The sequence below is a fragment of the Xenopus tropicalis genome, chromosome 5 (genome assembly GCF_000004195.4).
Source record: "Xenopus tropicalis strain Nigerian chromosome 5, UCB_Xtro_10.0, whole genome shotgun sequence".
NCBI classification, from domain to species: Eukaryota; Metazoa; Chordata; class Amphibia; order Anura; family Pipidae; genus Xenopus; species Xenopus tropicalis.
The window spans coordinates 132,837,287-132,863,000 of NC_030681.2; the positions used below are offsets into that span (position 1 = coordinate 132,837,287).

A 25,714-nucleotide genomic window follows, 5' to 3' on the forward strand; every position below is an offset into this window, starting at 1 on the left:
AGTAAGTGCCATGTGGTATGAGACACAGTAGGAAGGAGGTCCCTGCCCCATAGAGCTTACAATCTAGGTGGTTGGGTAACATACAGGCACAAACTGGAAGGTAAGAGTGCACCAGGTATGGGCATTTGCCCTTAAGCGCAGGACTAGGCGAGATAATGTCTTAGTGCTCCAGAAGGTAACAGCTGAGCTTTTTCTTAAAGAGAGTGGGTGAGTGTTCCCTACGGAGGGATTCAGGGATAGAGTTCCAGAGGTAAGGAGCAGTGTGAAGTGAAAAGAGAAATAAGATGAGCAAACAGACTGATAACAAGTGGAGTAACTATGAATAAGAAAATGTAGACTGAAAGAATATGGAGGTACTTACTTTATATATGGTTCCAGGCCTGAATAGGAGCAGTAGTGTTTTAAAATCTTGTAACATTTCCCTAAGTAGCCAAGCAGGGCAGTTGTAGAGATATGGTACCATTCTAGTATCAATAGAATATGTCTTGGAGCAAAGTCTATGGTAAGCATATTGAATTGGGGACTTAGTAATATATTTGGTATTTCAGTAGATTTCCATATTTTTTAAATCATATTTTTAGATGTACTGTTTGTCTCATGAAATGTCTCAGCAACAAATTGTCACACGTAACATAAACCTGGAGTCAGCTCTCGGCCATTTTGCATTTTGTCATTTCATTCATCACTGTTTGTATGTAGACAATTGAATCAGTGTTACTATAAATTATCTGAAAAGAGTATCCCAAAGATTCTTCAATATATACCCAAATTTCTATGAGGAAATAGGAAAACACTCTCAGAACTGACTTACCTCTCCTCTCTCTGTTCCTCTTGAGGTTTAGAAAGTAGGATGGAAAATATTAGTTTAGAACAAGTGAAGAGTAGCAGATGCTGGCCTAAAGTGAATTCTGGATGAATAATTTCTAGTATTCGAGATCTCTCAAAAATAAATTATTTTAGCAACTGGTTCCTAAAAAAAACTCAATAGAGACATAAGTAAATTGACACATAGGGGTATATGTAGCATGCTGTGTATAAAGTGGAGTAAAACATTACCGGTGATGTTGATTGTAACAGCCAATCAGATGCTTTGCTTTGGTTTTCTAACTGCGGAAATCTAATTGTTGATTGGTTGCCCTGGGCAACATCACTGTTAATGCTTCACTCCACTTTTACAGAGCATGATAAATATACCCCATAGTGTACAGTTTCTCATAGTACTCTGACCTGGTGTCTTTCCATACAATACATTTAATACATGTAACCAGAAGTGATTTCATTAGCAAGGAAAGAGGGATTAGTTGCTTTGTTCCCAGTTATGAGTACAATTAAACTAACACGATTTCTTTTTTTTCCTTCTCTTGTTTTCTAGTCACTTTACTGGACTCAATGTCTGCGATTGGAGATCTGGGATGGGTAGCCTATCCCCCAGATGGGGTATGTTAAATGATTTTCATTTTATGGATGATATCCATATCTACAATGACAGCTGCATTACCATTTGTTTCAAATGAGTTAGATGGGCATCTTCTAATTCCCTTGCTGCCTAAATTATTTACAGTAAATTCGATTGATATCCTTGTATAGCATTAATAACTATATACCATGCTTTCAAGGGCCTCAAATCAAAGGCCTCTCGGAGAGTGCAGAGGTGTTGCTATTTCCTATAGTATTATCTTGTGCTCTAAATAAATAGAACCCAGAAGACAATGGTAATTCTTTGGCCCATATTCAGTGCCATGTAACTTAACTTGCACTAAGGCACAAGTTGTATCCAGGCACCATATTAATGGGATTATGTAATAAAAGGCACTAAGTTTGCTCAGGAGCAGTAACCCATAGCCACCAATAGAGATGTAGCGAACTGTTCGCCGGCGAACAAATTCGCGAACGCGAATGTTCGCGAACTTTCAGCGTATGTTCGCAGTTTGGGTTCGCGCGGCGTTTTCTGCGTTTTTTTTATCGACGCAAAAAATATCGCACAAATCACACATGGCGTTTTTCCGCAAATCCCGTTTTCCCGTTTAGCGCGAAAAAAAGCAGCGTATTTTTCCTAGAATATCTTGCGTTTTTTTTTTGCGCAACGCTGTGCCAACAAAGTATTTTTTAGAGAAGTTTTTGCCCTTGATCCCCCTCCTGCATGCCCCTGTCCAGGTCGTGGCACCCTTTAAACAAATTTAAAATCAGTTTTCTGGCCAGAAATGGCTTTTCTAGTTTTTAAAGTTCGCCTTCCCATTGAAGTCTATGGGGTTCGCAAAGTCCGCGAATATTTGTGAGTTTTGGCGTAAGTTCGCGAACGGGTCCGCAAATTTTTTTTTTCAGGTTCGCTACATCCCTAGCCACCAATCAGTAGGCAGCATTTACTGGTCATCTGTTTAAAACCAAACATATTATTGGTTGCTATGGGTTACTGTACCTGGGCAAACTTAGTGCCTGTTATTACATGGGGGGGGTAACATTTTATGGGGTCTTCTGTTCAAGTCAAAGCAAATCTCCCTGTAGGCCTTGGTAAAGTGATCATACATGAAAAAAGGCCATTTTTTGGATTCACAGTAAATACTGGAAAAATCAGATGACATAAATATACTTTTCTTTGAGTTCTAGTGTATTTGTGTTGGTTTGTCTAACAAAGAAGCTGCTACTAGTGATGGGCGAAATGTTTCGCCAGGCATTTATTCGCGGCGAATTTCTGCATTTCTCCATTGGCGGATTGTTTTGCGAAACGGATGAAAAAATTTGCAGCATTTTTGCCGTTTCGCGATATTTTGAAAGATTTGCAAATTTTTCGGCGAAGTGAAACGGGACTGATTCGCTCATCACTAACTGCTACTCCTGCATCCCAAGTCCAGCTGGAGAAATGAACAGTCGTCAATGATGTCTAAGCTTAGAATCTAATGGATCAATGTCTGATGTATTATTGTTAAGCAAATAACTTTGTCCCTAGTGTGATTGTGCTAGTGATACTAATTTTTCATTTGTCTATGACAGTGGGAAGAGATCAGTGTGATGGATGAAAGAAATACACCCATGAGAACATATCAAGTGTGCAATGTTTTGGAGGTCAGTCAGAATAACTGGCTAAGAACCAGCTGGATCCCAAGAGGAAATGCTCAGCGTGTGTACATTGAGATAAAGTTCACTTTACGTGACTGCAACAGCCTCCCTGGGGTTTCGGGCACATGTAAGGAGACGTTCAACATGTACTACTATGAGTCTAATAACAGCAACCTGAAGTTTATAAAAGAAAACCAATATGTCAAAATTGACACCATAGCTGCAGATGAGAGCTTTACCCAGGTGGATGTTGGAGACAGAGTCATGAAGTTGAACACAGAAGTGAGAGACATCAGTAACTTGTACAAGAAAGGTTTCTATTTGGCCTTCCAAGATGTTGGAGCTTGTATTGCTTTGGTTTCCGTTAGAGTGTTTTATAAGAAGTGTCCCATGACTATCCGTAACCTTGCCCTGTTCCCGGATACCGTTACTGGTGGAGACTCTGCTCTGGTGGAAGTTAAAGGATCATGCGTCAATAACTCTGTGGAATTTGATGTACCTAAAATGTACTGTAGCGCTGATGGAGGGTGGTTAGTTCCTATTGGACGTTGTGCCTGCAAGCCTGGCTATGAAGAGATAAAAGATTCCTGTATACGTAAGTACACTGATGGTTTATTCTTTTAGTCTTTATTCAATCATCCAAGTAAGAACAGAGCATAACATTTATGTATTTGTCATTCAGCAATACTTTTGCTTCTCTGTATGGCAAGGTAATCGTTGTAGGGGGATACAAGGCAGGTTGGGTATGGACACAGAACAAACAGAAAACATACACTACAATATTAAAGTAAAATAGTTTATTTGTGTATATTGAGACTATATTAAGGAAAACAAACACATGCAAGGAAAAGAACAATAGCCAATGTCTTCTCTTGAGTAGTTAAAATAATTCAGGCTTTATTAAATATGTGCTGCTTAATGAGTTTGCCTGAACCACTATTGCATGATTCTCATAATGAGCACATATCCAGAGAAATGCTTTTTTTCTTTATAATCAGTCAGTAATTGGATAAAATAAAGTCTGAAGTCAAATTGGTCAGAGAGTGAAATTGATACCTGCCAGGAAAGTGTACTCAGAACAATTGATTTATTTGGCACGAAACGTTTGCCGTATTCTCGTATCCATTACCGCAGATTACAATGCACAAATAAAGGCAGATCGGGCAGAAAGAGAAATGTAGTGCTTAAATCTTTGCATTGGGTATCGGAATAGGCTTCTGTGCTTTGTTTCAAGAACATTATCAACCCCATGTTATTTTGGTCATAAACAGAGCAATATACAATCCAAGGGTAAGTTGCACCCTGCATCCCTGTATGCAGCACTGCCTGCGCTCAGCATTTAGATATGATAGTTGCAGTGTTGATATCTGCAGTACCATCCCCTTTCCATACCCCTACTCAATGACTGGACACCGAACCATACTTGGGAAAAGAAGGCCGCAGTAGTTTATTACCATTCTATTTAATATAAATGAACATGTATAAATCCCATAACTTACTGTAATCAAACCAATTGTACAACAAACACTAAAAAATCAGTAACAATCCACCACCAATCCTCCAAAAGGACTGACCCAAAGTCCGGTTATGAAGCCTGTGTCCTGACTCCTATCCAATCCCCCTCTCAAGGTTATCCACCTTCCTCCAGTATGCCAGGCCTACCAGTTTAGCACTTCCCCTTACCAACTGGCCATTTTAATTACCCCTGTGGCTCAGAGTTGAGGTACCCTCTGCCCACTGCAACATAGGTCAACTCTGTATGCTGTAGGGAGGGAGGGAGGGAGAGACACTACTTCCTTACTTTTCATCCTGCAACCCCGGTGGAACTGGTAAGTCCAGCTTCCGGTCCCACCCTTAGGTCCTTGTTCCTGGGAATCCCTCAGCCAATCCTGTCCTGAAAAAGAGAAAAGAACAAAGGGGATGGGGGAAGGCCCTGCCTCCTAGCACTCTCATGCCCTGCTTCCCTCCTTTGCTCTTTGGCTCATTGGGCCCCATGAAGGCTAGGGAGTGCCAGGTCACTGGAGAATCCTGTTCTAACCTATTGCCTATGGCATACATTAAGTGCAGGAATCCCTTGCAGCCAACATCACTACTCTCTAAACCAACTATTGCTGTGGATGCATTTGTCGCCTCCATGTATGACACTTATTGGCTTCACTGGACCAGCTTATTACTTTGTTAGACACAAAAATTACACTGCTGTATATGTCCATCTGTAAACCTGGTAGTCTGGTGAACACCAAGAGGTTGCAGATGCAGCCTTAAATATATATTTTGGTCTGATTCCATTTAGAGAACCTTATGTGATGGATAATGGGATTGACCTTAGCGTCATCTGGGTTGCGTTGGCTTTGGGGGACAGAAATTGCTTTTGCACTTTAACCATAATCTGCTATCGTATTTATTTAGCTCTAATAGATTGGCACTGCGGCAGCACTGTGCCGTTCAGACTGCCGAATACAAGAGATTACTTACAGTGCTATTTCAAATGTGTTTATTATATTTAATCAAATCCCATACTGATTTGCAAAGAGGATTGAATTTGAAAAAAAAGAAAGAAAGGAAGCTCTGTCTGTGAAATAAAATTCCATATTAAAAGTGACACTAAAAGAGTGTGGCACAAAATAAGCAGATCTAGTACTTCATCTGCAACAAACTGTTTCTGTCACTTGTATAGAAACATGGAAGCCAATGTGCAAATATTGTTTAATGATAATTTCCATTACACTAAGCCAAACAGGCTGGTTTTACATGAACTGGTATAAATCCCTATGAAACATAATTGAATCCCAACAATTAGCCTTTTCTCATTGATAAAGTATTTATAATGTAGATGTTACATACTATAAATGTCATTATCAGGGATACAGTTGCTGTTTTGGTTCCTTTGTTCCTTTCCAGCATGATAAACCCAACTATCTAGTTATTACAATGTGTTGTGCACATTCAATTTTAACTGTTACTGTATATGCAGACTTAGAACATTTTCTTGAATTACATTTTAACATAGAGAACACCAAAACCTTGAAATTCTGCTTTAAAATTGCGTTTGGTTAAGTTTATTTTGCTCCCCACCCACTAGCCAAAATCATCCCTTCTGTGTCTGCGACAAGCTAGGGCCCTTGCCAGTGCTGGGGGATTGCTGATAGCTTAAAGAACCAATGATCACTGGCATGGTGGTGGAGGGTGGCTATGATGGCTTGGGCTACTACTGCTAAGGGTCCAGGACCTGGAGCAAAAGGGCCATGGCACAGTAGCCCTGGAGACTACTAAGGTTTCTCTATATAATATCACCCAGTGCTACAGAATGCAGGAAGCGGTACAGAAGCCTAATGCTATATAGTTGCCTTTTTCCCCATGAATTTACTTGCTACATCTCTAATGAAATAGAATATTTGTTTCCATATACTGACGCTATACTCTGTATTCATTCTAGCATTTAATGTGTACAGGTCCCTCTAGTGATATGTGTACATTTTCTGACCTTCCCCAAACCTTAACCCACTTCTTCCCCATCTGGCCCAATTTGTTTTTATTTTTGGCTACCTGCTCCAATGCATTTCATGAATTTTCACTGTTTTCTAATTTCTTCGCCCAAGCAAAATGGGACAGATTCACTCATAACTATCAGAGAAACATAAACTGGGGATCAATGTTTTGTGAACAAAAATCTATCTTTCTATCTATCATCATCACTAATATATCATCGATCTATTTATCCACCAAAAGCTGATGCTTTCTCGAGTTATCCCTATGCATTTCAGTTACTAGTAGGGTATGGAGAGCTTTCATGTAGGCAGTTATCTTTTCCTAAGTATCTCCCCATTCAAGTTCAGAACTAAAACCTTTTTTGATATGTTCTATTTATTCATGCATATAGCCATGCATTGGTTCAGGGCTGACTGGAGACACCCTTCTGCTACTGTATGTGAAATCCACTAACAGCTGTTAACACCGAGCCTTGCTTCTCTCTGCCCCGATTCTGAACCATGAATAATTTACTGAGTCTGCAAACCTAAGTTGAGACTACAGAACTCCCTTCGGCACTACTTCCCAGCGTGGAGCGGTGACCTTACAGCTAAAAGCAGCTGATGTTAAACTTGCCTCATTGCACTTAAACTGCAGGATTAAACAAACAACCTGAAGTACATTGGATTGCTGGGGGTGGTCAGTGGGGCTTGCATGAGAATTATGGTTTCTGCTTCCAGGCAAAGCAAGGGCTATTGTGTCTCTACATTGTATGGGGGTGGCAGCAGAGGAATGTGGATCTTTCTCATGTAAATATCATTTCTAGGCATTTGGATTTGTGGGCAGCAATTACATTAAACACATATCTATGCCAGTGCACCTGTTTTAGCCATTCAGGAATACACATATTGCCAGTCCTAGTCAAGTCAAAAGCCAAGCACAAGTTGCCTTCTGGAACAAATGGTAATATTTAATGTACCTCCTTTATAAATAAGACCTGCTGATGGAGAGTATACAAATTATTATTATTATTATTAAAATTTATTTATAAAGTGCCAACATATTCCGTAGCGCTGTACAATAAGTGGGTTTCATACATTGGACATAAAGAGTAACATATAAAGTAACCAATAACCGATACAATAGGTGAAGAGGGCCCTGCCCAAAAGAGCTTACAATCTACAAATAATGACAAGTAGTCGCCAAAAAAAAATGTAAGCAAATTATGCACATATTTTATTGGCACATGAATTCCCCTTCTAATTGCTTGTCAAAGTTGAAAAAAAGTACAGTGCCAAAATTAATATGGAGTCAATGTGAATATTTACATATCAAGATCAGGCTGTTGGAAAGGGGCTCATTTAATAAAGAAGAACAAACCCCCCCCCCCGTGCACATTGACATGTTTTTACCCACAATGCAGCGCATCTTTACAGAATTGCTACCACAATCAGGTGCAAAATTTGCATCAGACACCTGAGGCATAAAATGTGCATGGTATACGTAGATGTGAGGAAAGGCACAGCATGTGGGTGTTATTATACACTCTTCAATTGCAACATTGAGCATCTACGGGAGCAACACACATAGGAAGTCCTCAGTGCTTGGTCAAGGCACCGAAGCCTACACCATGGGCAAACTGGCATATAGCAGTAGCGTTATAGATAGATAAGTGCTTTCATTTTTAAACCTAGCACTGTGGATATCAGTTGTAAATGATAAAGCTGTAAGTTGTAAATAATAAAGCCAGCTGGCAACTAGAATAGAAAAAGTAACTAAAAATGAGCCTATACAAATACAATACATCCAGCCAGCCAACTTGTTATAATGTTACAAGTAGAGCATGTCATTGCTTGGGGAATGTATTAATCCCTGTGGTAAAGATGTGGCGTCTCTCCCCCATTCTTGCAAAGCTCATATACAATTCATAGTACAAAAAGAGGACTACACTGTTTTGTTATGTGGATGATCTGTCAGCCGCTGCTAGTCTATAGCATTACAGCAGTGTCACCGAGAAGAGCTCAGGTGACACACAGGAAGAAGGTCAATTAGCCAGAGTATTGATCTGTTGAAGCTCTAGATGGTAGTAAGCAGGAGTGGAGTCTGAGCTGAGCCTTAAATAAAGATGTCCACTATTGATTATATTGCTCACGATATTAAACATGGAGAAACCTGGATGCCTGCTGACCTTCAAACTGTAGAGTACAAGATCCACCAAATGTGCCCACAAATTCCAAAGGTCTTTGCTTTCATTATATAAGTTTAAGAAGAATTATGATGTTTTATACACCCATAAGAATTGAAATATATAAGTTGTAAATGATATCTGAAATATAATTGGTTCCAGAGGTTAGATCTCATGCCTTTATACCCTGGTTTGGCAACTCCCTGTGACCCTGGACAAGTCACCTTATCTCCTGGTGTCCCAGCATACTCAGTGGCCTATTTATTATACTGTGTAAAACAATTAACGTCCAAATTGTCCAAATTGTAATTTACCCAAATTAGAAAGAAAATGGAATGGACCAGTGATTTGTTATATGTATAAGAAATCTGTAATATTCACTTCTGTAGCATCTTAAAAATACTGTTGCATCTTTCATTCACAAGCAATGACTGGCACTTTTATTTTCATAACTTAATTTTCCCTATTGGCATTTACTGTAAGCAATGGTCCTTAATTGATCTAAACTAGTGATGTGCAAATTTTTTCGCCAGGCATGGATTTGCCGTAAATTCCGTATTTCATCATTGGCAAATGTTTTCATGAAACTGATCAAAGATTTGCAATGGAAAAAAATTTTGCCAAGTCACCAAGACAAAAATGGTGCTAAGACAAAAAAGTTGCAAAAAAAAAATGTTCATTGACTTTTATGCATTTGGAATGAGAAAAAAACATCCATTGATGCCTTATTGGAGTAAAAAATGTTGCCCGTGTAAAAATTTATCGTACGTAAAAAATGTCACCTATTGACTTTTTGCCGTTTTCAGCAGTTTCACAGATTTTTCAGCCAAGCAAAACGGGAAAGATTTATTTACTAATCTAAAAATCTTCTTTCTATATTTCCACCTTCTTTCTTAAAGCAGACATGTATCTTATACAGTGGAACCCCCATTTTTACGTTTTCCAGGGGACCAGAAAGAAATGGTGTAAAATTTGGGGAAAATATGTTATACATTATATATTGGAAAGAAGGTTTCTAGCAGCGGATGGTTATACCCCGGGCAATAAAGGGAAAGGGATAAAGGGAAATTCTGTTTCATACACTGCATGTTGTTCAAGGTAGGGCTTCTGTATCTGAAGCACTGTTGCATGTGTATTGCTGCACTTGTTATCTTGTATCTGGGAGTACATAAAAGATGTAGCTACTTGTGTTCTTTATGAGAGGTGACTTTGAGCATTTGCTTTGTAGCATTATTATCAAAGAGAACATTTCCAGTGAATAGCAAGAGGAAGTATAACACAGGAACTATAGCAAGCCAGCACATTGTATGCAGCCCATGTCTCCACTAAATATAATATCATATTGTGCAGTTCTCTACAGTTTTATAGTTTATTTAATCCCAAAACTGGCCATTTCAAAATCCACTCATTTAGGGTCCTCCTTCCCTGATATGATGACTTTTACGCGAGCAATAGAGTGCTGATATGATTGTTTGGCCTTGCAACAAATGTAGGCCATTGGGGCTAGGATCACATCAGTGAGCTGATGAGGTCCTTGACCCTACAGGCTTTTTACAGGGCCAGATATCAGTAAGACGGACCAGTTGGAGGACCCCATACACTTGCCAATATGCTGTTGACTTTGTCCCGAAGGACCAAATCAGCAGCCTCCATTGGCCCGTGTATGACCATCTGAAGTGTCTGACTCAAATATTTGGACTTTCTTTATTTTAAAATACTCAAGCCTCCAGCCAGCTCTGACATTGGTTGGCTGGGATATTGCCCCTTGTACAGTATTTCCAAAATTATTTTAAATATCAAACTTGTTGAGTGAGAAAATGGGTCTCAGCAGCCTCAAGCTTTAGATTATGGGTTCTCCTTAGTGTTTGCTTGACCATTGGATCCTTGGGACATCTAGCAAATAGGAAAAGTATTTCTTCATTATATATTACACAAGAGCCATTAATATCCTGTAAATTGTATTCTTATACATGGTGTTTAGGAATGTCATCAGTTATAATCAGTGCTCAGTAGTGATGAGCGAATCTGTCCTATTTCGCTTCAGCAAAACGTAAAATATAAGGATGTTAGAAGTGACCTTGGAGTTCCATTACCTGTATAAAAGCCCTTGGCCCTCAGCCTTATACCTATATGGTCATGGAACTTCTTAGCTTATAGTATTCTTATATTTTGCAATAGGGGTATTTTATACACTATATTAACACATCTGAATGTTCTGTGTGGCCAGTTGCTTAAAGGAACAGTAACAAGTTTATCAAAGTAATTAATATATTATGTACTATTGCCCTGCACTGGTAAAAGTTGTGTGTTTGCTTCGGAAACACTACTATAGTTAATATAAATAAGCTGCTGTGTAGCCATGGGGGCAGCCATTTAAACTGGAAAAAAGGAGAAAAGGCACAGGTTCCAAAGCAGATACAGATAAGCTCTGTAGAATACAATGGGGATCTATGCAACTAATTTGTTTTTATGTTTTTCCTAATTTTACACAGTTGTTTTATGGTCCCACCACTATATAATGCATAACACATTTCCCGGATTTTACATTTTCCCGGATTTTACACCATTTTTTTTTCTGGTACCCTGAAAAACAGAAAGTGGGGATTCTATTGTATTTTAACAGAAAATAAGATTTATTGTAGCGGGTACCAGCAAACCTTTTTCTCCCCTAACCATTATTAATTATATTATGCTTTATATATATATAGATATGTATAGCTCCAATATAATCAGTTTACAGATGTTGATTAAAGTAACAATTGATTTTAGCCCAGGAGAACCACCCCCTGCTTCATTTAGATCATTGCCTCAGCCGCCCAAATGCTGACTCGTATGGCTGCCTTCAATACTGCTTCTTTGTAAATCAGCAGAGACAGTCACACCCATGGCACCGTTCGTTTCTGTGCTCTGACTAATGAGGATAAGAAATATAAAGGCATAGTTTTTTACCTTGTAGTTATAATACAGGGGGACTTTAAAGAGAGAATGTTTGCAGGTACCAGGGTCAGTTTAAAGGCTAGAGGTTGGACCAATGTCTGGGTTAAAACATGGGTGGTTTATGGCTTATTTGTACATATTAATAAAGTGTATGTTGGCACAGATAAGCTTTATGGCATTATAAATGCCAGCCTGGCAGCTCTTTATGGCACAGTTACTTTTCTTAGCACCATATTTAAAGGAAAACTATACCCTCTGAATGAATACTTAACCAACAGATTGTTTATTTTATATTAAGGGGCCTATCAAAGAATCTCACCAAACTGGAATATATATATATCAGTAAATATTGCCCTTTTGCATCTTTTTCCTTGAACCGCCATTTAGTGATGGGCTGTGTGAGAGATCAGCTGACAGGAAATAATGCAGCTCTGTAACAGGAAGTAGTGTGGGAGTAAAAGGCAGAACTCTGTCCATTAATTGGCTGATGTACCCTAGCATGTTTGTGTGCACTGTGAATTGTATGTTCCAGGGGGCGGCCCTTAGTACTTTTCTATTTAGGATTAGCCAATTACACATACTACTTAAATATATTTTTATGAAAAAAGGTTAATTTACATGGAGAGTTTTACATGTGAGCTGGTATATGCAATATAGAGACCTACATTGTTTGGGGGGAATAGTTTTCCATTAAGCAAGAGATAAGACAGCCCATCACAGAGTATATTTCTTTGGCAATCTGTGCCCATCTGTATGAAATCAGTGATTACTGTAAATGCCTTTGAGATGATCTTTCAGCCCTTCCCTTAGTAGATGATTGCCCTGTAGAACCTTTAATCTTGCAAGAGAGAAACTTCTAGGATGCTGGCAGGATATTTATTCTTTAAATGTATGCTTTCAATCTTTTTGTTACATTGGCAAATATAATTTTTTGAATTTAGATTGTATAAATGAAATACATCTTCCTCATTCTGTTAAAGTTGTTTTATTCTTTGAATAAATGCCTGGACTATGCCTCCAAAAACAGGTGGCTGGATGTAGGGTAGTAACCTATAGAAACCAATCAGTGTTGCTTCGTTATTTCAGCAACACTAGAAATGTAAAAGGTAACTGCTGATTGGCTAAAAGTTCAAAAAATGACTTATTTTATCCTTATACATAACACCATAGGTACTGTAGGTTTCTCTTGTTCCGCCAAGCACAAGTAATGGCTACAAAATGGCAGTAAATGTACAATGAAACACACAGTTAGATCCCTGAGGTCCAGAGAATACTTACCGTATATACTCGAGTATAAGCCGATCCGAATATAAGCCGAGGTACCTAATTTTACCTAAGAAAACTGGAAAAACATATTGACTCGAGTATAAGCCTAGGCTGGGAAATGCAACAGCTACTGGTAAGTTGTTTTTTTTTTTTTTTAGCTGTCAGGCAAGTTTGGGAAGGCTAAGGAAGCTGCCATACTAAGTATCAAGTACTTGCCATCCTGCTGTGTGCGCTCTACATGAGCAACACCCACAGTAGCTTTGAGCCATGTTATTCACATTATTATTGCCTTCATGCACTTATCCAAGCCAGGGTGCTCAGAAACACTCGCCATGTGGGCACACAAAATGTACGCAAGTGAGCGCACGCGCGTGTATATATAGGTAGATATTAGTAGAAGAAGGAGCCAAATCAGACACTACTCAGCAATATGCCACAAGTTAGGGCAGAAGGAGGCCACTTACCCCAGCCCAGGGGCTGCTCTGCCTGCTACAGCCATTCTCCTCCAGCACAGCTGCCATAGCACAGTCCGCACAGTCTTCCAGTACTTGCAGTCCAGATAACATTGAACGAAACTAAAACTACAACTCCCATTGCTCCTTGCCCGACTTTTAATACCCGCTGGCCAATGACAAACGAGAGGCCGGTAACATCAGCCGGACCGTCTCAGCAATAGGGCAGAACGCTACAGACTAGCCACGTGCCGTAAGTACAAAGTGAGGCATGACAAGTAGCAGAAGGCCGACGCACAGGCAGAGAAACGCGGAAGTCAGGGCGCAGCACGTCTGGTTGCCGTAGCAACAGAGCAGCCAGAGCGCTTCAGCCATGAGTCCCGGCACTGCATCGTCAGCGACCTGTGGCAGGGTGTCCTACCTGGGCAGGGTGTACGATCTGACTCCACAAAGGTGAGTCGGCGGGTTTTCTTGGTGTTCTGTAGGTACCTCTACAATTGGCAAAGTGAGCGCACGCGTGTGCATATGTCCGTCTGCTGGGTGCGCGCAACAGCGCAACGGATGTCAGCCAGTTAAGTTACATTGAAATCCTTCAAATCCATATACTCGAGTATAAGCCGAGGGTGACTTTTTCAGCACATTTTTGGGGCTGAAAAACTCGGCTTATACTCGAGTATATACGGTACTGGCTTTGACATATTTAAAGGATTCTGACACATAATTTAAGGCCTGTTTATGAACTGTCGGGTGTTGTGATGTTCTGCCGGTTCACTTGCTGGCACAACCCTGATATACCCTAGGCTCCCCAGATGTTGGGCAAACTCTCCAGGTTGCTCTTGGCCACAGTAAAATACATAAAATATGGCCGGGTATCTTGCATTAAAGATTTTGATTGACTGTATCAGTATAATTACAATTATGACAAACTGATAGACATTTGATTTTATCTTACTTACTCTAACTAACTAATAGTTTGGAGAGTGGGTCTGCTGCCCAAGGTTTCCTGGTGAGCCCCAGGCACCCCAGTCCAACAGTTGTACAGCTGCCAACACTTGATATGATTATGATTGCATAATGGAGTCTTCAAGTTGCCACTACAAAAGAGAAACCTTCTCAGCGTTTGTTATATGCACCTCCTCTCTTGAAGCCCTTTGTACATGAAGGGATTCCCTTGATCTTCCTTATACGCATTGATTTCTCTGTTATTGTTGCTATGATAGGTCCTTCAGGTTGATAAATGAAATGAAGCACAATAACATGGGCTCAGTCTGTCCTGCCAAAGTGTCTTACACATACGACTCCTCATTAGGGACAGGAAGTACCTATTTACCTAAATCAAATGGGTAAGGCCTTATCATATATACCCGTCTTTATATACCCGTATTTAAAACAAGAGCTTTAAAGAGTGGGCCTTGGAACCCAATGACAGAATTTGTGTGCATTATGTGCGCTGGTTTCTTTATCTATAAAGGATGTAGTTTACTTGCCAATCAAACTCAATACGAAAGGTTATTGCTCATAAGATTTCACTACTGACTTACACTACTTAAAGTTTTTATCCTCTATCTATCTATCTATCTATCTCTACCATCTAGCTATCTTTTAATCTATTTTGGTATTCAGCTGAACCCCGAATCCTTCACGAAATCCAAATACTGCTGTTAAATACCAAATCTTGGCCGAATCCTGGATTCTGTGCATCCCTACTATCTATCTGTCTATCTATCTATCTATCTATCTATCATCTATCTATCTATCTATCTATCATCTATCTATCTATCTATCTATCTATCTATCTATCTATCTATCTATCATCTATCTATCTATCATCTATCTATCTATCTATCTATCTGTCTATCTATCATCTATCTGTCTATCTATCATCTATCTATCTATCTATCTATCTATCTATCATCTATCTATCTATCTATCTATCTGTCTATCTATCATCTATCTATCTATCTATCTATCTATCTATCTATCTATCATCTATCTATCTATCTATCTATCTATCATCTATCTATCTATCTATCTATCTATCTATCTATCTGTCTATCTATCATCTATCTATCTATCTATCTATCTATCTATCATCTATCTGTCTGTCTATCTGTCTGTCTGTCTGTCTGTCTGTCTATCTATCTATCTATCTATCGTCAATCTATCTATCTTTCCTCCTTTTTCCCTGCCAGAGTCCATGCCTGTGGAAACAGTTAACACTGCAGCTAAGGATTTAGGGAAAGCTGTGTATATGAAACAGGCATTGGGTTATCAGCATGCGCCGTACGCTTTTGTCTTCCCCTGCCTCCTCTTATTGAGTTGTCATGATATCTTGACAAGCTCCTATTATTCTCTTCTCTGCAGGGACATGAAAAGTCTAATAGAGGAAGCAAATTGTGTTTGGAAATCTGAAGGCTTGTTATTCATGTGTTATGGAGAATGGAGCACGCAGCTTGGATCTATAGGGAGAGATTGTGTTTAATGTGAAAGATACAGTTCTCTGTGATGTGCCTTGCTTGGCCGTGATCCACACACCTTGAGGAGCCATGCTTGTGACAGCAAAAGGCCCTTTGTTTGTGGCACTTATTGTGGTGGGGATTGATAATGCCGGGGAATCGGCCTCCATGCAGAGAATAGATATAGTTTAACAATAGCTGTGTACGAATAATATGTTAGTCCAATAACAGGTATCGGGTATCAGAACCGGCAAAGTCATTTGCAACAATGAGCATAATCCTTCACCAGGCAGAAGTCAATACAGATTTATATCAGTTGTTTGTACGACTGTTTTGCTAAACTCTGTGGGAAACCTAAGAATTCTTTAAACAATAACCATGCTAACAGCTTAAGAGGCACCATTCCTACTGAAGTGAGCAAAACGCTTGTGGATTTGTTAAAAAGATGGTAAAAGATAGGCAAAAGATCACAAGATCGGCTTTATTGTGTGTTTCAGTAGCCATTACTACAGAGGCGAGGTTGAAGAAATAAAAGATCAGCTTCAGGTTTGATAGCAGCAATCCCAATGGCTTTAAGCTCTCATAGAGAATAGTGCAGTGCCTCTTAATATAGCTGGCCATTCACGTTATGGGTTTTAAAAGATCTTTTAGTTATCGTAGGAGCAAGCTTATCCTAAAACAATCATTTAAAAGTACGATGAAAAGGACCATTTCAAGCAATATCATCATTAAAATCTATGGAAACTACCTACTTGGTCCTGCAAACAATTGGACAATGGGCAGATTGCTTTGCTTACAATGAATTTTCAAACCTGCCTGAATGATTTTCTGATTGATGTCGGATGAGATCAGCCAGTAGCAGCTTCTTTGCTATACACAGTATATAGGATCAAAAAATACATAGGTATTACAGGTATGGGGTCCCTTATCCGGAAACCCATTATCCAGAAAGCTCAGAAAGCCTTTCTCCCATAGACTCCATTTTAATCAAATAATTTAGAACTTTAAAACTGATTTCCTTTTTCTCTGTAATAATAAAACAGTACCTTGTAATTGATCCCAACTAAGATATAATTACCCCTTATTGGGGGCAGAACAGCCCTATTGGGTTTATTTAATGGTTAAATGATTCCCTTTTCTCTGTAATAATAAAACAGTACCTGTACTTGATCCCAACTAAGATATAAATAATCCTTATTGGATGTAAAACAATCCTATTGGGTTTAATTAATGTTTTATTGATTTTTTAGTAGACAAGGTATGGAGATCCAAATTACAGAAAGACCCCTTATCTGGAATACCCTTGGTCCCGAGCATTCTGGATAACGGGTCCTATACCTGTATTAGAATACTTTTCAGAACTGAACATATCCTCAGCACCATATACCTTGCAAATACTATAAGGCTCTGAAAGGGTTTATATGCAAGTACAGGAGGGCTAAGGGTCAAACATGGTAACTTGAACGATTTTCAGTATTAGCACATTCCTCAGTGTGTACATGAACACCAGGAAAGTCCAGGAAAATTAAGGGCTCAGCTAAATGATAATAAAGGAGAAACAAATGGAAGAGTAGATGACAGTGTTAATGTACATAAGGGTCACTGTTTTTATCCACTATGGACTTCATCATTAATTCATTGATACATATACTGTATCTGGTAGATCCCCCCAGTGCAGCTGCGAGAAGGGCAGGGTGGGCTGCTAATGCTTTTAAGTGAAAGGAGGGGTCAACTGCTAATCTGGGGGAGTCTTAGGGCTTCCTTTGGCAGAAAGCATACTCCAAAACAATTTTATCTAGTGCTTTGGGTTTATACATTTATTTAGTAGCAAGCGGTTGCCACCTCAGAAGGCAAATAATTCAAAAATCGTAAAGTATAAAAAATAGCAACCAATATTTAAGACATAAGGGGTAATTTACAGCCACAAGCGCAACGAGCACAGTGCCATTTTGTGTGCATTTGCCATGTTTATTTTCCACACCTTCTCCCCCAGAATTTCAGCATCATTATGGTTAAAATAGATCAATCATGTCCAATTCGCCAAAAATTAACACAACTGTATGAACATTGCATTTCAAATCAGTCACAACTGAGTGGAAGTCCAGCTGGCATCATTTTCAGTGTTCAGTGTGCAACAGACATCCAAGATTCAGTTCGGGATTCAGCTTTTTTGGCTTTTGGACACATAAACACGGAAATAAAAAAAATCTTAAGCACGCACTTCTATTTTTTATGAGGATTCGGGGTTCGGCCAAACCCAATAATAGTGGATTTGGTGCACCCCTACATCTGATCCTGATTCTTTAGGTGCCAGTGTATTGCGCTAACTGAGGCTGTGCATGAAGGGAACCCTGCAGCTATAACCTGGTCAAGAGATGGTGATAGATCCAGGATTCCCCTGCATGAATTGGTGCAACAGCACTTGATTCAGAACAGAATGCAGGAAGGAATTGGCAGCACCATTACAGTTTTAATTGCAACAATGCACAATAGATATTTTGTTCTGCAACAACCAAGGAATCTGTGGCTGCTGGAAAAGTAAAGGTCCCCCCATGTATGGGCACTACCGACGGGTTAAAAAATCTAGTCGGATCGGGGACCGCATTGGCTCGTTGATACACCTATACCTATTGTTATAATTCGATCATTTGGCCCCAGGGCCAAACGATTGAATTACAAGATAAATAACATTCACGGGAGCACTTACCGGTCAGCTCTGTTTGTGCTCACGTATTGCTGATACCCAGGCAGCATATCTTCCATTAGAAAGAGAAAGTGGCGTGACACCACGAAACGCGCCAAGCGTATGGCCCTTATATGACACTCATACTATGTGTTTTTAATGGATGCAATAAACATGGATTTTATTCAGTGATGTTGTGGCTGCTCTGTATATTTTTTTTCTCTTTCAAACCATCGAATTAGCCTGGATTCTCCTGATATCGCCCACCCATAGGTGGGAGCTATCGGGAGAAGATCTGCTCGCTTGGCGACATCGCTTGGCGACATCGCCAAGCGAGCGGATCTGAAGGTGTATGGGCACCTTAAGGAAGGAGTGCTGATAAATTGTACCGCTGCACCTTGCAAACATTGATTATAGATACATATACTTAAACTGATACATATACTTAAACGTACATGTAATGGTATCAGCTATATTAATAACAGAACTTGGAAATTCAATGCAGAGCACAAAAGTCTGAAGAAAAGTATGCTAAGAAGGAAATGTACTGTATATAACTTTAAAACTCCCAGCCTCACATCTGTTAGATGATTACAGGCTTGTAAATGGTTTATAAAATTCTGGTCCCAGATGGTATTTATACAAGGGTACTTAAAGAACAAAGCCCTGAATTAGTCAGATGATCATATTTCATGTTCAAGGACTCCATCAGATTTGGCACAGTGCTACTGGAATGGTGGAAAACGTTAAAAAGAATTAAAATTGGAACCTGAGTTTACCAGGGTGAGGGTTAGAAAGAGGGAGCCACAGCAATAGGGAAACCTGATAGTACCCCGTCTGAGAGGAGGAGGAGATATAACATTATTAGGGATGTGTAATCTGTTGTACTACAACTCCCAGAATCCCACCGCACTATACTACAGTCATGGGACCTGTGATCCAGAATGCTCAGGACCTAAGGTTTTCTGGACAAGGGATCTTTCTGTAATTTGGATCTCTATACTTTAGATCTAGTATAAAAGCCCAATATGATTGTTTTTGCCTCCAATGTGGATTCACGCAGTTTAGTTAGGGTGAAATATAAGGTACTGTTTTATTATTACAGGGATAAAAAGAAGTCATTTTTTAAAATTTGAATTATTTGCTTAAAACGGAGTGTATGGGAGATGGCCTTTCTGTATTTCAGAGCTTTCTGGATAACAGATCCTAAACCTGCACATGTTTTTTTTCCAAAGGGGTTACATGGGTGTATTTTTGACCCATGTGCTATTGTACAAACTCAGGCAGAATTACTATATTTTTTCCCTTCCTTATTTATAGTAGTATAAAACATTTTATATGCATTGCTTTACAGCAGTTGTTTCTAATTCACACCAGTTCCTGCCAGCGTAGCTTACAATTTAATGTGCCATCACACAACACATGAACACATCAGCTTTATCAGGAGTCAATGAACTTGCCTGGAGGAAACCCACAAAGAGAACATGCAAGCTCCAAACTCAGGACTAACCTGAGCAGATTTATATATATATATATATATATATATATATAACGAAAGGACACTAGAGATGTAGCGAACTGTTCGCCGGCGAACTAATTTGCGCGAACATCGGGTGTTCGCGTTCGCGAAAATTAGCGGACTTTTGCCGATGTTCGCCACTTTGGGTTCGCCGCGTTTTTTTTTGGCGTCGCGTTTTTTCGCCTTGGTTTTTCCGCCTTGGTTTTATGGCCTATGCATATACATAGGAATAGCTTGCGTTTTTTTTTTGGCGTTATTTTTTGGCGTTTTTTTTTTTGGCGTTTTTTTTTTGGCGTTTTTTTTTGGTGTTTTTTTTACAAACTATTTTTCAGGGAAATTTTTGCTTGATCCCCCTCCTGCATGCCACTGCCCAGGTCGTGGCACCCTTTAAACAACTTTAAAATCAGATTTCTGGCCAGAAATGGCTTTTCTAGGTTTTAAAGTTCGCCTTCCCATTGAAGTCTATGGGGTTCACAAAGTTCGCGAATATTCGCGACTTTTGGCGAAAGTCCGCGAACAGGTTTGCGAACATTTTCGGCGATGTTCGCTACATCTCTAAAGGACACAGCACTCAAGCTTAACCTTTCCAAACTATCCCCAGTGCACATATATACACACACTTAAACTGACCTGTCTATAGACTCACTTATATAAACCATATATACCTATATCTATACTAACTGTAGATTTTAGTATCACAATAACTTTTGATATTTTGCTTGGACAAAAAACATCCAAGCTACTCTTAAATCTGCCATTACCCGGCACGCCAACCTCACTGCCTTCTCTGTAAAGAACTAAAGTTCCTTTAATCTAAAGGGGGGGCCTCTGGTGCACTGATCGCTTTTATGGGAAAAAAGATGCCCCGTTCTCTGTCTATAATGCCCTCTATTGTACTTGTAAAAAGTAACATTGCCCCCACAAGTAATAGTGTATACTTTATTCTGTACTATTGGTCAAGTTGGGAATTGGCCAGGTTTGAAATTTTCATCTGCTAGTGCACCAAGTTGACCAGTATATCAGCTGATGAGAAAATAAAAAGGAGCCCAATGATCAGGACAAGAGGAAGATGGCCATTTTGTATGTGGCCCCTTTTATGCTATCTGCCAGCTTGGCCCTTGGGCTGATTGGGCATGGAACACACCTTGTTAGTTTGCCTTTAGAGGATCTTGAAGATCTTTTCACATAATTCTATGTAACTGATTTAAGGACCTTCCATTAATAACTGATCTCTGATGTACCGAGGCTCCTACTGCACATCTTCTAGTTGCCACTGGATTTTGGCTCATCTCTTTTTCAAAACTGTAATACAATTTTTAATGTATAATACAACTTAGGTCTTCACTAGTTATGCTGTCCAGTTGCTTATAAGAAAGATCCAGTAGTGTTCCAAGGAATCTTGCACCACAGAACTACCAGTAATACCTGTAACACCAGGTCACTCCTGTGACCCTGTTTGCCAATGCTTGTTCTCTGGGAAAATAAAAATATAGGAAATATTTCAAAAGGTGAAACAAGAACACTGAAGCTTTGCTGATTTTTTCTGAAGAATTGAAGAATTTAAGGATAAACTAAAACAAGATCTCTCTCCAAAACATATGCCCTCTAGAAACAACTGACTGACACATTGACTACAATAACCTTGCCTTGCATACATGTATATTTAAACAGTGTCCTGCTCTTCTCCATTATGATCATAAAACCAGAGACAGAACAGGCTTCTATTTGCAAAATGTAACCATTCGTTGCCTGAAGCTTTCAGGGCACAAAGTGAATAAAACCTTTGCTCAGCACTGCCTTCAATACAAACGAGAATGTGTCTGCTGTGCTGTGTATTTAGCTACCTTTTATATTTAGTATATATCTTTTTTTGCAACTTTAGGAAATATTTGGAGATAAATGCAGTTATTGGGCTCTGTGTTCTATCAGTATAACTGTAATGAATGAAAGTATACTTGTGCTTAGAGCAGGGTTTATTGTGTCTGGATAAAGAGTTGTGTCTGGAGTTGGTATCATTTTTAAAGGGGCATAAAACAGTTATTCATTGTCAATAAAATGGCCTACTTCCCAAATCTGTGAGCTCCTTTGGTTGCGACGATAGCTAAGTTACTTTAAGAAAGCAGCGGGAGAAGCATAAGAAGCAGGGTATTGACCCAATACTGTTTGTGAAGCTCCAGAGCTCCTCTAAAGATGGAAATCAAGAACTCAGAATCATTTGCACAGAACCTATTAAGCTGTAACTACATATACAAAATACATTTTGCATTTACATTTTTTTATTTTGCAAAATCTCAAAAATTCCTAATAGAGTGCAAGAGAAAGAATTAGAGCAGAGTGTCTCTGAATGCCCCTTTGCTGTGAAACTTCAGCTGTCATATAAATGCGGAAAGTACCTAGTCATAAAACAGAGGAGTCTGGCAATGCAATTCCCTTCATCATATAACATTAATGAGCCCAACTGTCAGACTCATGATTTACATAATGTTTACAATATATTTTAGTGTTCCTCCCAGACAGGTTTGTACTGTAGGGTGCATCATATTAGAATGAGAGCTCATTAGTATGCTGGGAATATAGCGTTTCTGGACTTGGGCATTCTTGGGTATTTATCAATTGTTGCTTGAATTTTTTTGATTGTGAATGTACTGAGAATTTTTTATTGCTCAAAGTTGCCATAGCCTTAAAGGAGAAGGAAAGTCATATTGGCATTTTACTGCCAATAGATTTGCCACATTAGTGCCACCTAGAACAAAATTTATTTAGCAAAAACCATTACCATACCTGAGTAAACAGCTTTAGAAGCTTTCTCTGTTTGCTTAAGATAGAAGCTGCCATTTTAGGTAGCTTCCTTCCTGCAGTCTAGTCGTTACAGCTCAGATCACACATTCCTAAGGGAGGGGGAGGGAGTTCTTAGCATTCTGGTGGGAGGGGGGAGCAGGAGAGGGGAGGGAGGAGAGAACTGTGCAGACTCTGAATTAAGGCTGTTTCTTAGAGAGGAAGTCAAACGCTGGAACATTATGTTTACAAAAAAAGAGACAAGAAATACTGTGTTTCTTTTGATAGAGGACTCAATGCAGCATTACTGTAAGTGCTTATGGCTGTATTTACATAGACCTTTCTGATAAAGCTTACTTAGTTTTCACCTTTTCTTCTCCTTTAAAATAGAGGTGGGCCAAGAGGTACAGGCACCCAAAGCACTTGGTCCTCAGTCACTCCCATTGGTCAGGTGTTAACTACCGGTTGACTGCCTGCTAGCAACAAATTGCCACCTGAGCCCCCCTGAGTATATCCTACAGTCTCTTTGACGTTTGCTTTGATTACATCATCACGTTTGCTTTGATTACCCATATGTCTGGAGCCCTTACATATTTAATAAAATATAGTACAAATTTGATCTGTGGGAGTATATCATTTTGTTTTCATACTGACTTTTGAGAACTTGGCCCTTTAGAATCACAATATGAAAGACTGGACAAAGATAAGTCTTGCTGTAGTTGAATTAGCAGCACAATTAGGCCAAATAACTTCTTCCTAAAATCATTTCTAGTCCTGATCAGGTCAGGGTTTGTACATATAAACAGAAATACACAGGAAATGCAAAATATATCACACAGTGCAGCTGCGATTTAGATTTAGTTTTACTTGAAGTCTTTTTTGCATTATAGGAACTTTCCAAATACTGGGGTGTTTTCATTTCGAGCATCGTTGCCGCTACTGAATGCCATTGGCAGGATGCTTGGGGTCGTAATTCAACAATAGGTGAAGCCACAGTTTCTGCAAAACTGCTTTTAATTATACATTTTTGAAGACTAAGAAACATTTCCATAATATAAATGACACATTTTGTGACATGGCGGACTGATTACATTTCAGTTCAAATGTTCGCCTTAAGTTGAGAAATAGTGATGAGTGAATCTGTCCCATTTTGCGGAAAAAAATTGTAAATCTGTCAAAAAATTCACGAAATGGCAGAAAATTAGCAAAAATGATGTGCGTCAAAAAGAATACGGCCATGAAAATTTTTTTCTTGATGTGCAACATTTTTTGCTGTTTCGCAAATCTTTTGAAAGATTCACTAATTTTTCTGTGAAGCGAAATGGGACAGTTTTTTTTTACTCAATTTTTTTTTGGTCGAGCGTCAAATTTTTAGATGGAATTTTGTCGCCTGTTTCATGATAAAATCTGCCAATGAAACATGGAAATTTGCCGCAAATCCATGCCTGCCGAATTATTTTGCCCATCACTACTGAAAAATTGTGGCAAAAAACCACCAAACTAATTTTTTTCCCCATTAAAATTTGTAGCAGAAAAATGTGATCTTGGTTTTGAACTGCAAGATTTCTCTCACCATAAAGTGAGTTTCTGTAGAAGTCAATGGGACTTTAATCCTGATCACAGAAAAAAGATCACTTTCTGTCACAGAAAAAAAAACCCATTCATGAATTTTAGTTGGAAAAATGATGATTGTAGGGAAATTCATGACTGTATTTTCGTGGGATTATGCAAGTTATTCTCCTGAAAATTAGGATGTTTTACTATTCCCCGTAGACACATATCTGGAAAAATTTTAAAGGAGTAGGAAAGTCCTTTTGGCATTTTACTGCAAATAGATTTGCCACATTATTGCCACCTAGAATGCTATATTTATTCTGCTGAAAGCATTACCATACCTGAGTAAACAGCCCTAGAAGCTTTCTCCATTTGTTTAAGACAGCAGCTGCCATTTTAGCTTGGTCTTCATAGCTTCCTTCTGCAGCTCTAGCCATTATAGCTCAGATCACACATTCCTAAGGGAGGGGAAAGTGAGTTTTATGAATTCTTATGGGAGGGGGGAGCAGGAGAAGGGAGAGAACTGCAGACTCTGGCCCCGGGAATTTAGGAAGTCAGATACCCAAGAACATGCTTACAAAAAAGGAGACAAGAAATTTTGTGTTTCTTTTGATAGAGGACTCAGTGCAGCATAAGTGGGGGGGGGAACAGGAGAGGGGAGGGGGAGCAGGAGGGGGGAGAAGGAGAGGGGAGGGAGGAGAGAACTGTGCAGACTCTGGCCCCGGGAATTAAGGCTGTTTCTTAGAGAGGAAGTCAAACGCTGGAACATGATGTTTACAAAAAAAGAGACCAGAAATCCTGTGTTTCTTTTGATAGATGACTCAGTGCAGCATTACTGTAAGTGCTTATGGCTGTATTTACATAGACCTTTCCGATAAAGCTTACTTAGTTTTTACATTTCCTTCTCCTTTAAGAGCCAAGTCCAAAACAAATGTAATGTACAATGAAATGTAGAGTGGTGGGCACTTAATTCGGCCAAATATTTTTGTTGAAATAGTAAAAATTGTCAAATGGAAAACTTGCTGTAGTTCTGTTACTCAATGGCGGTTCATTAGAAATGTGCAACTAGGCAGCAGTTTCAATTTCACAGTGGAAGTGGAAGAACGAAACTTAAATATATCAAAATTGCAAACAATAGTTTTTCACTTTCCAGATGATTTAAAGGCAAATCTATTCCTCCCCTTAGGACATGGCCCTGGTAATTAAATGATCAGAAACATGATAATGAGCTAACAGAGAGGATGGAACTCTCTAGCGTTGCATGAAGGATTCACTGGAACAAACCATGACGCTGGTGTATAACAGTATCGTATCAATGGAGAAAATGGCGCCAATGATCTACTAAGTGGAATGAGATGGTGGAAC

General features: G+C 39.2%; 1 protein-coding gene across 3 annotated transcripts in view; it reads left to right on the forward strand.

The window, feature by feature from the left end:
• LOC100494929 (ephrin type-A receptor 3) overlaps positions 1-25,714 on the forward strand; it is a 145,686-nt gene that overhangs the window by 28,032 nt on the left and 91,940 nt on the right. For all 3 annotated transcript variants that reach the window (XM_004917767.3, XM_012971375.3, XM_002939924.4), the window contains 2 exons: positions 1,373-1,437; positions 2,989-3,649. In XM_004917767.3, coding sequence (XP_004917824.1) covers positions 1,373-1,437; positions 2,989-3,649 — 726 coding nt within the window. The remainder of the gene's footprint in view (positions 1-1,372; positions 1,438-2,988; positions 3,650-25,714) is intronic.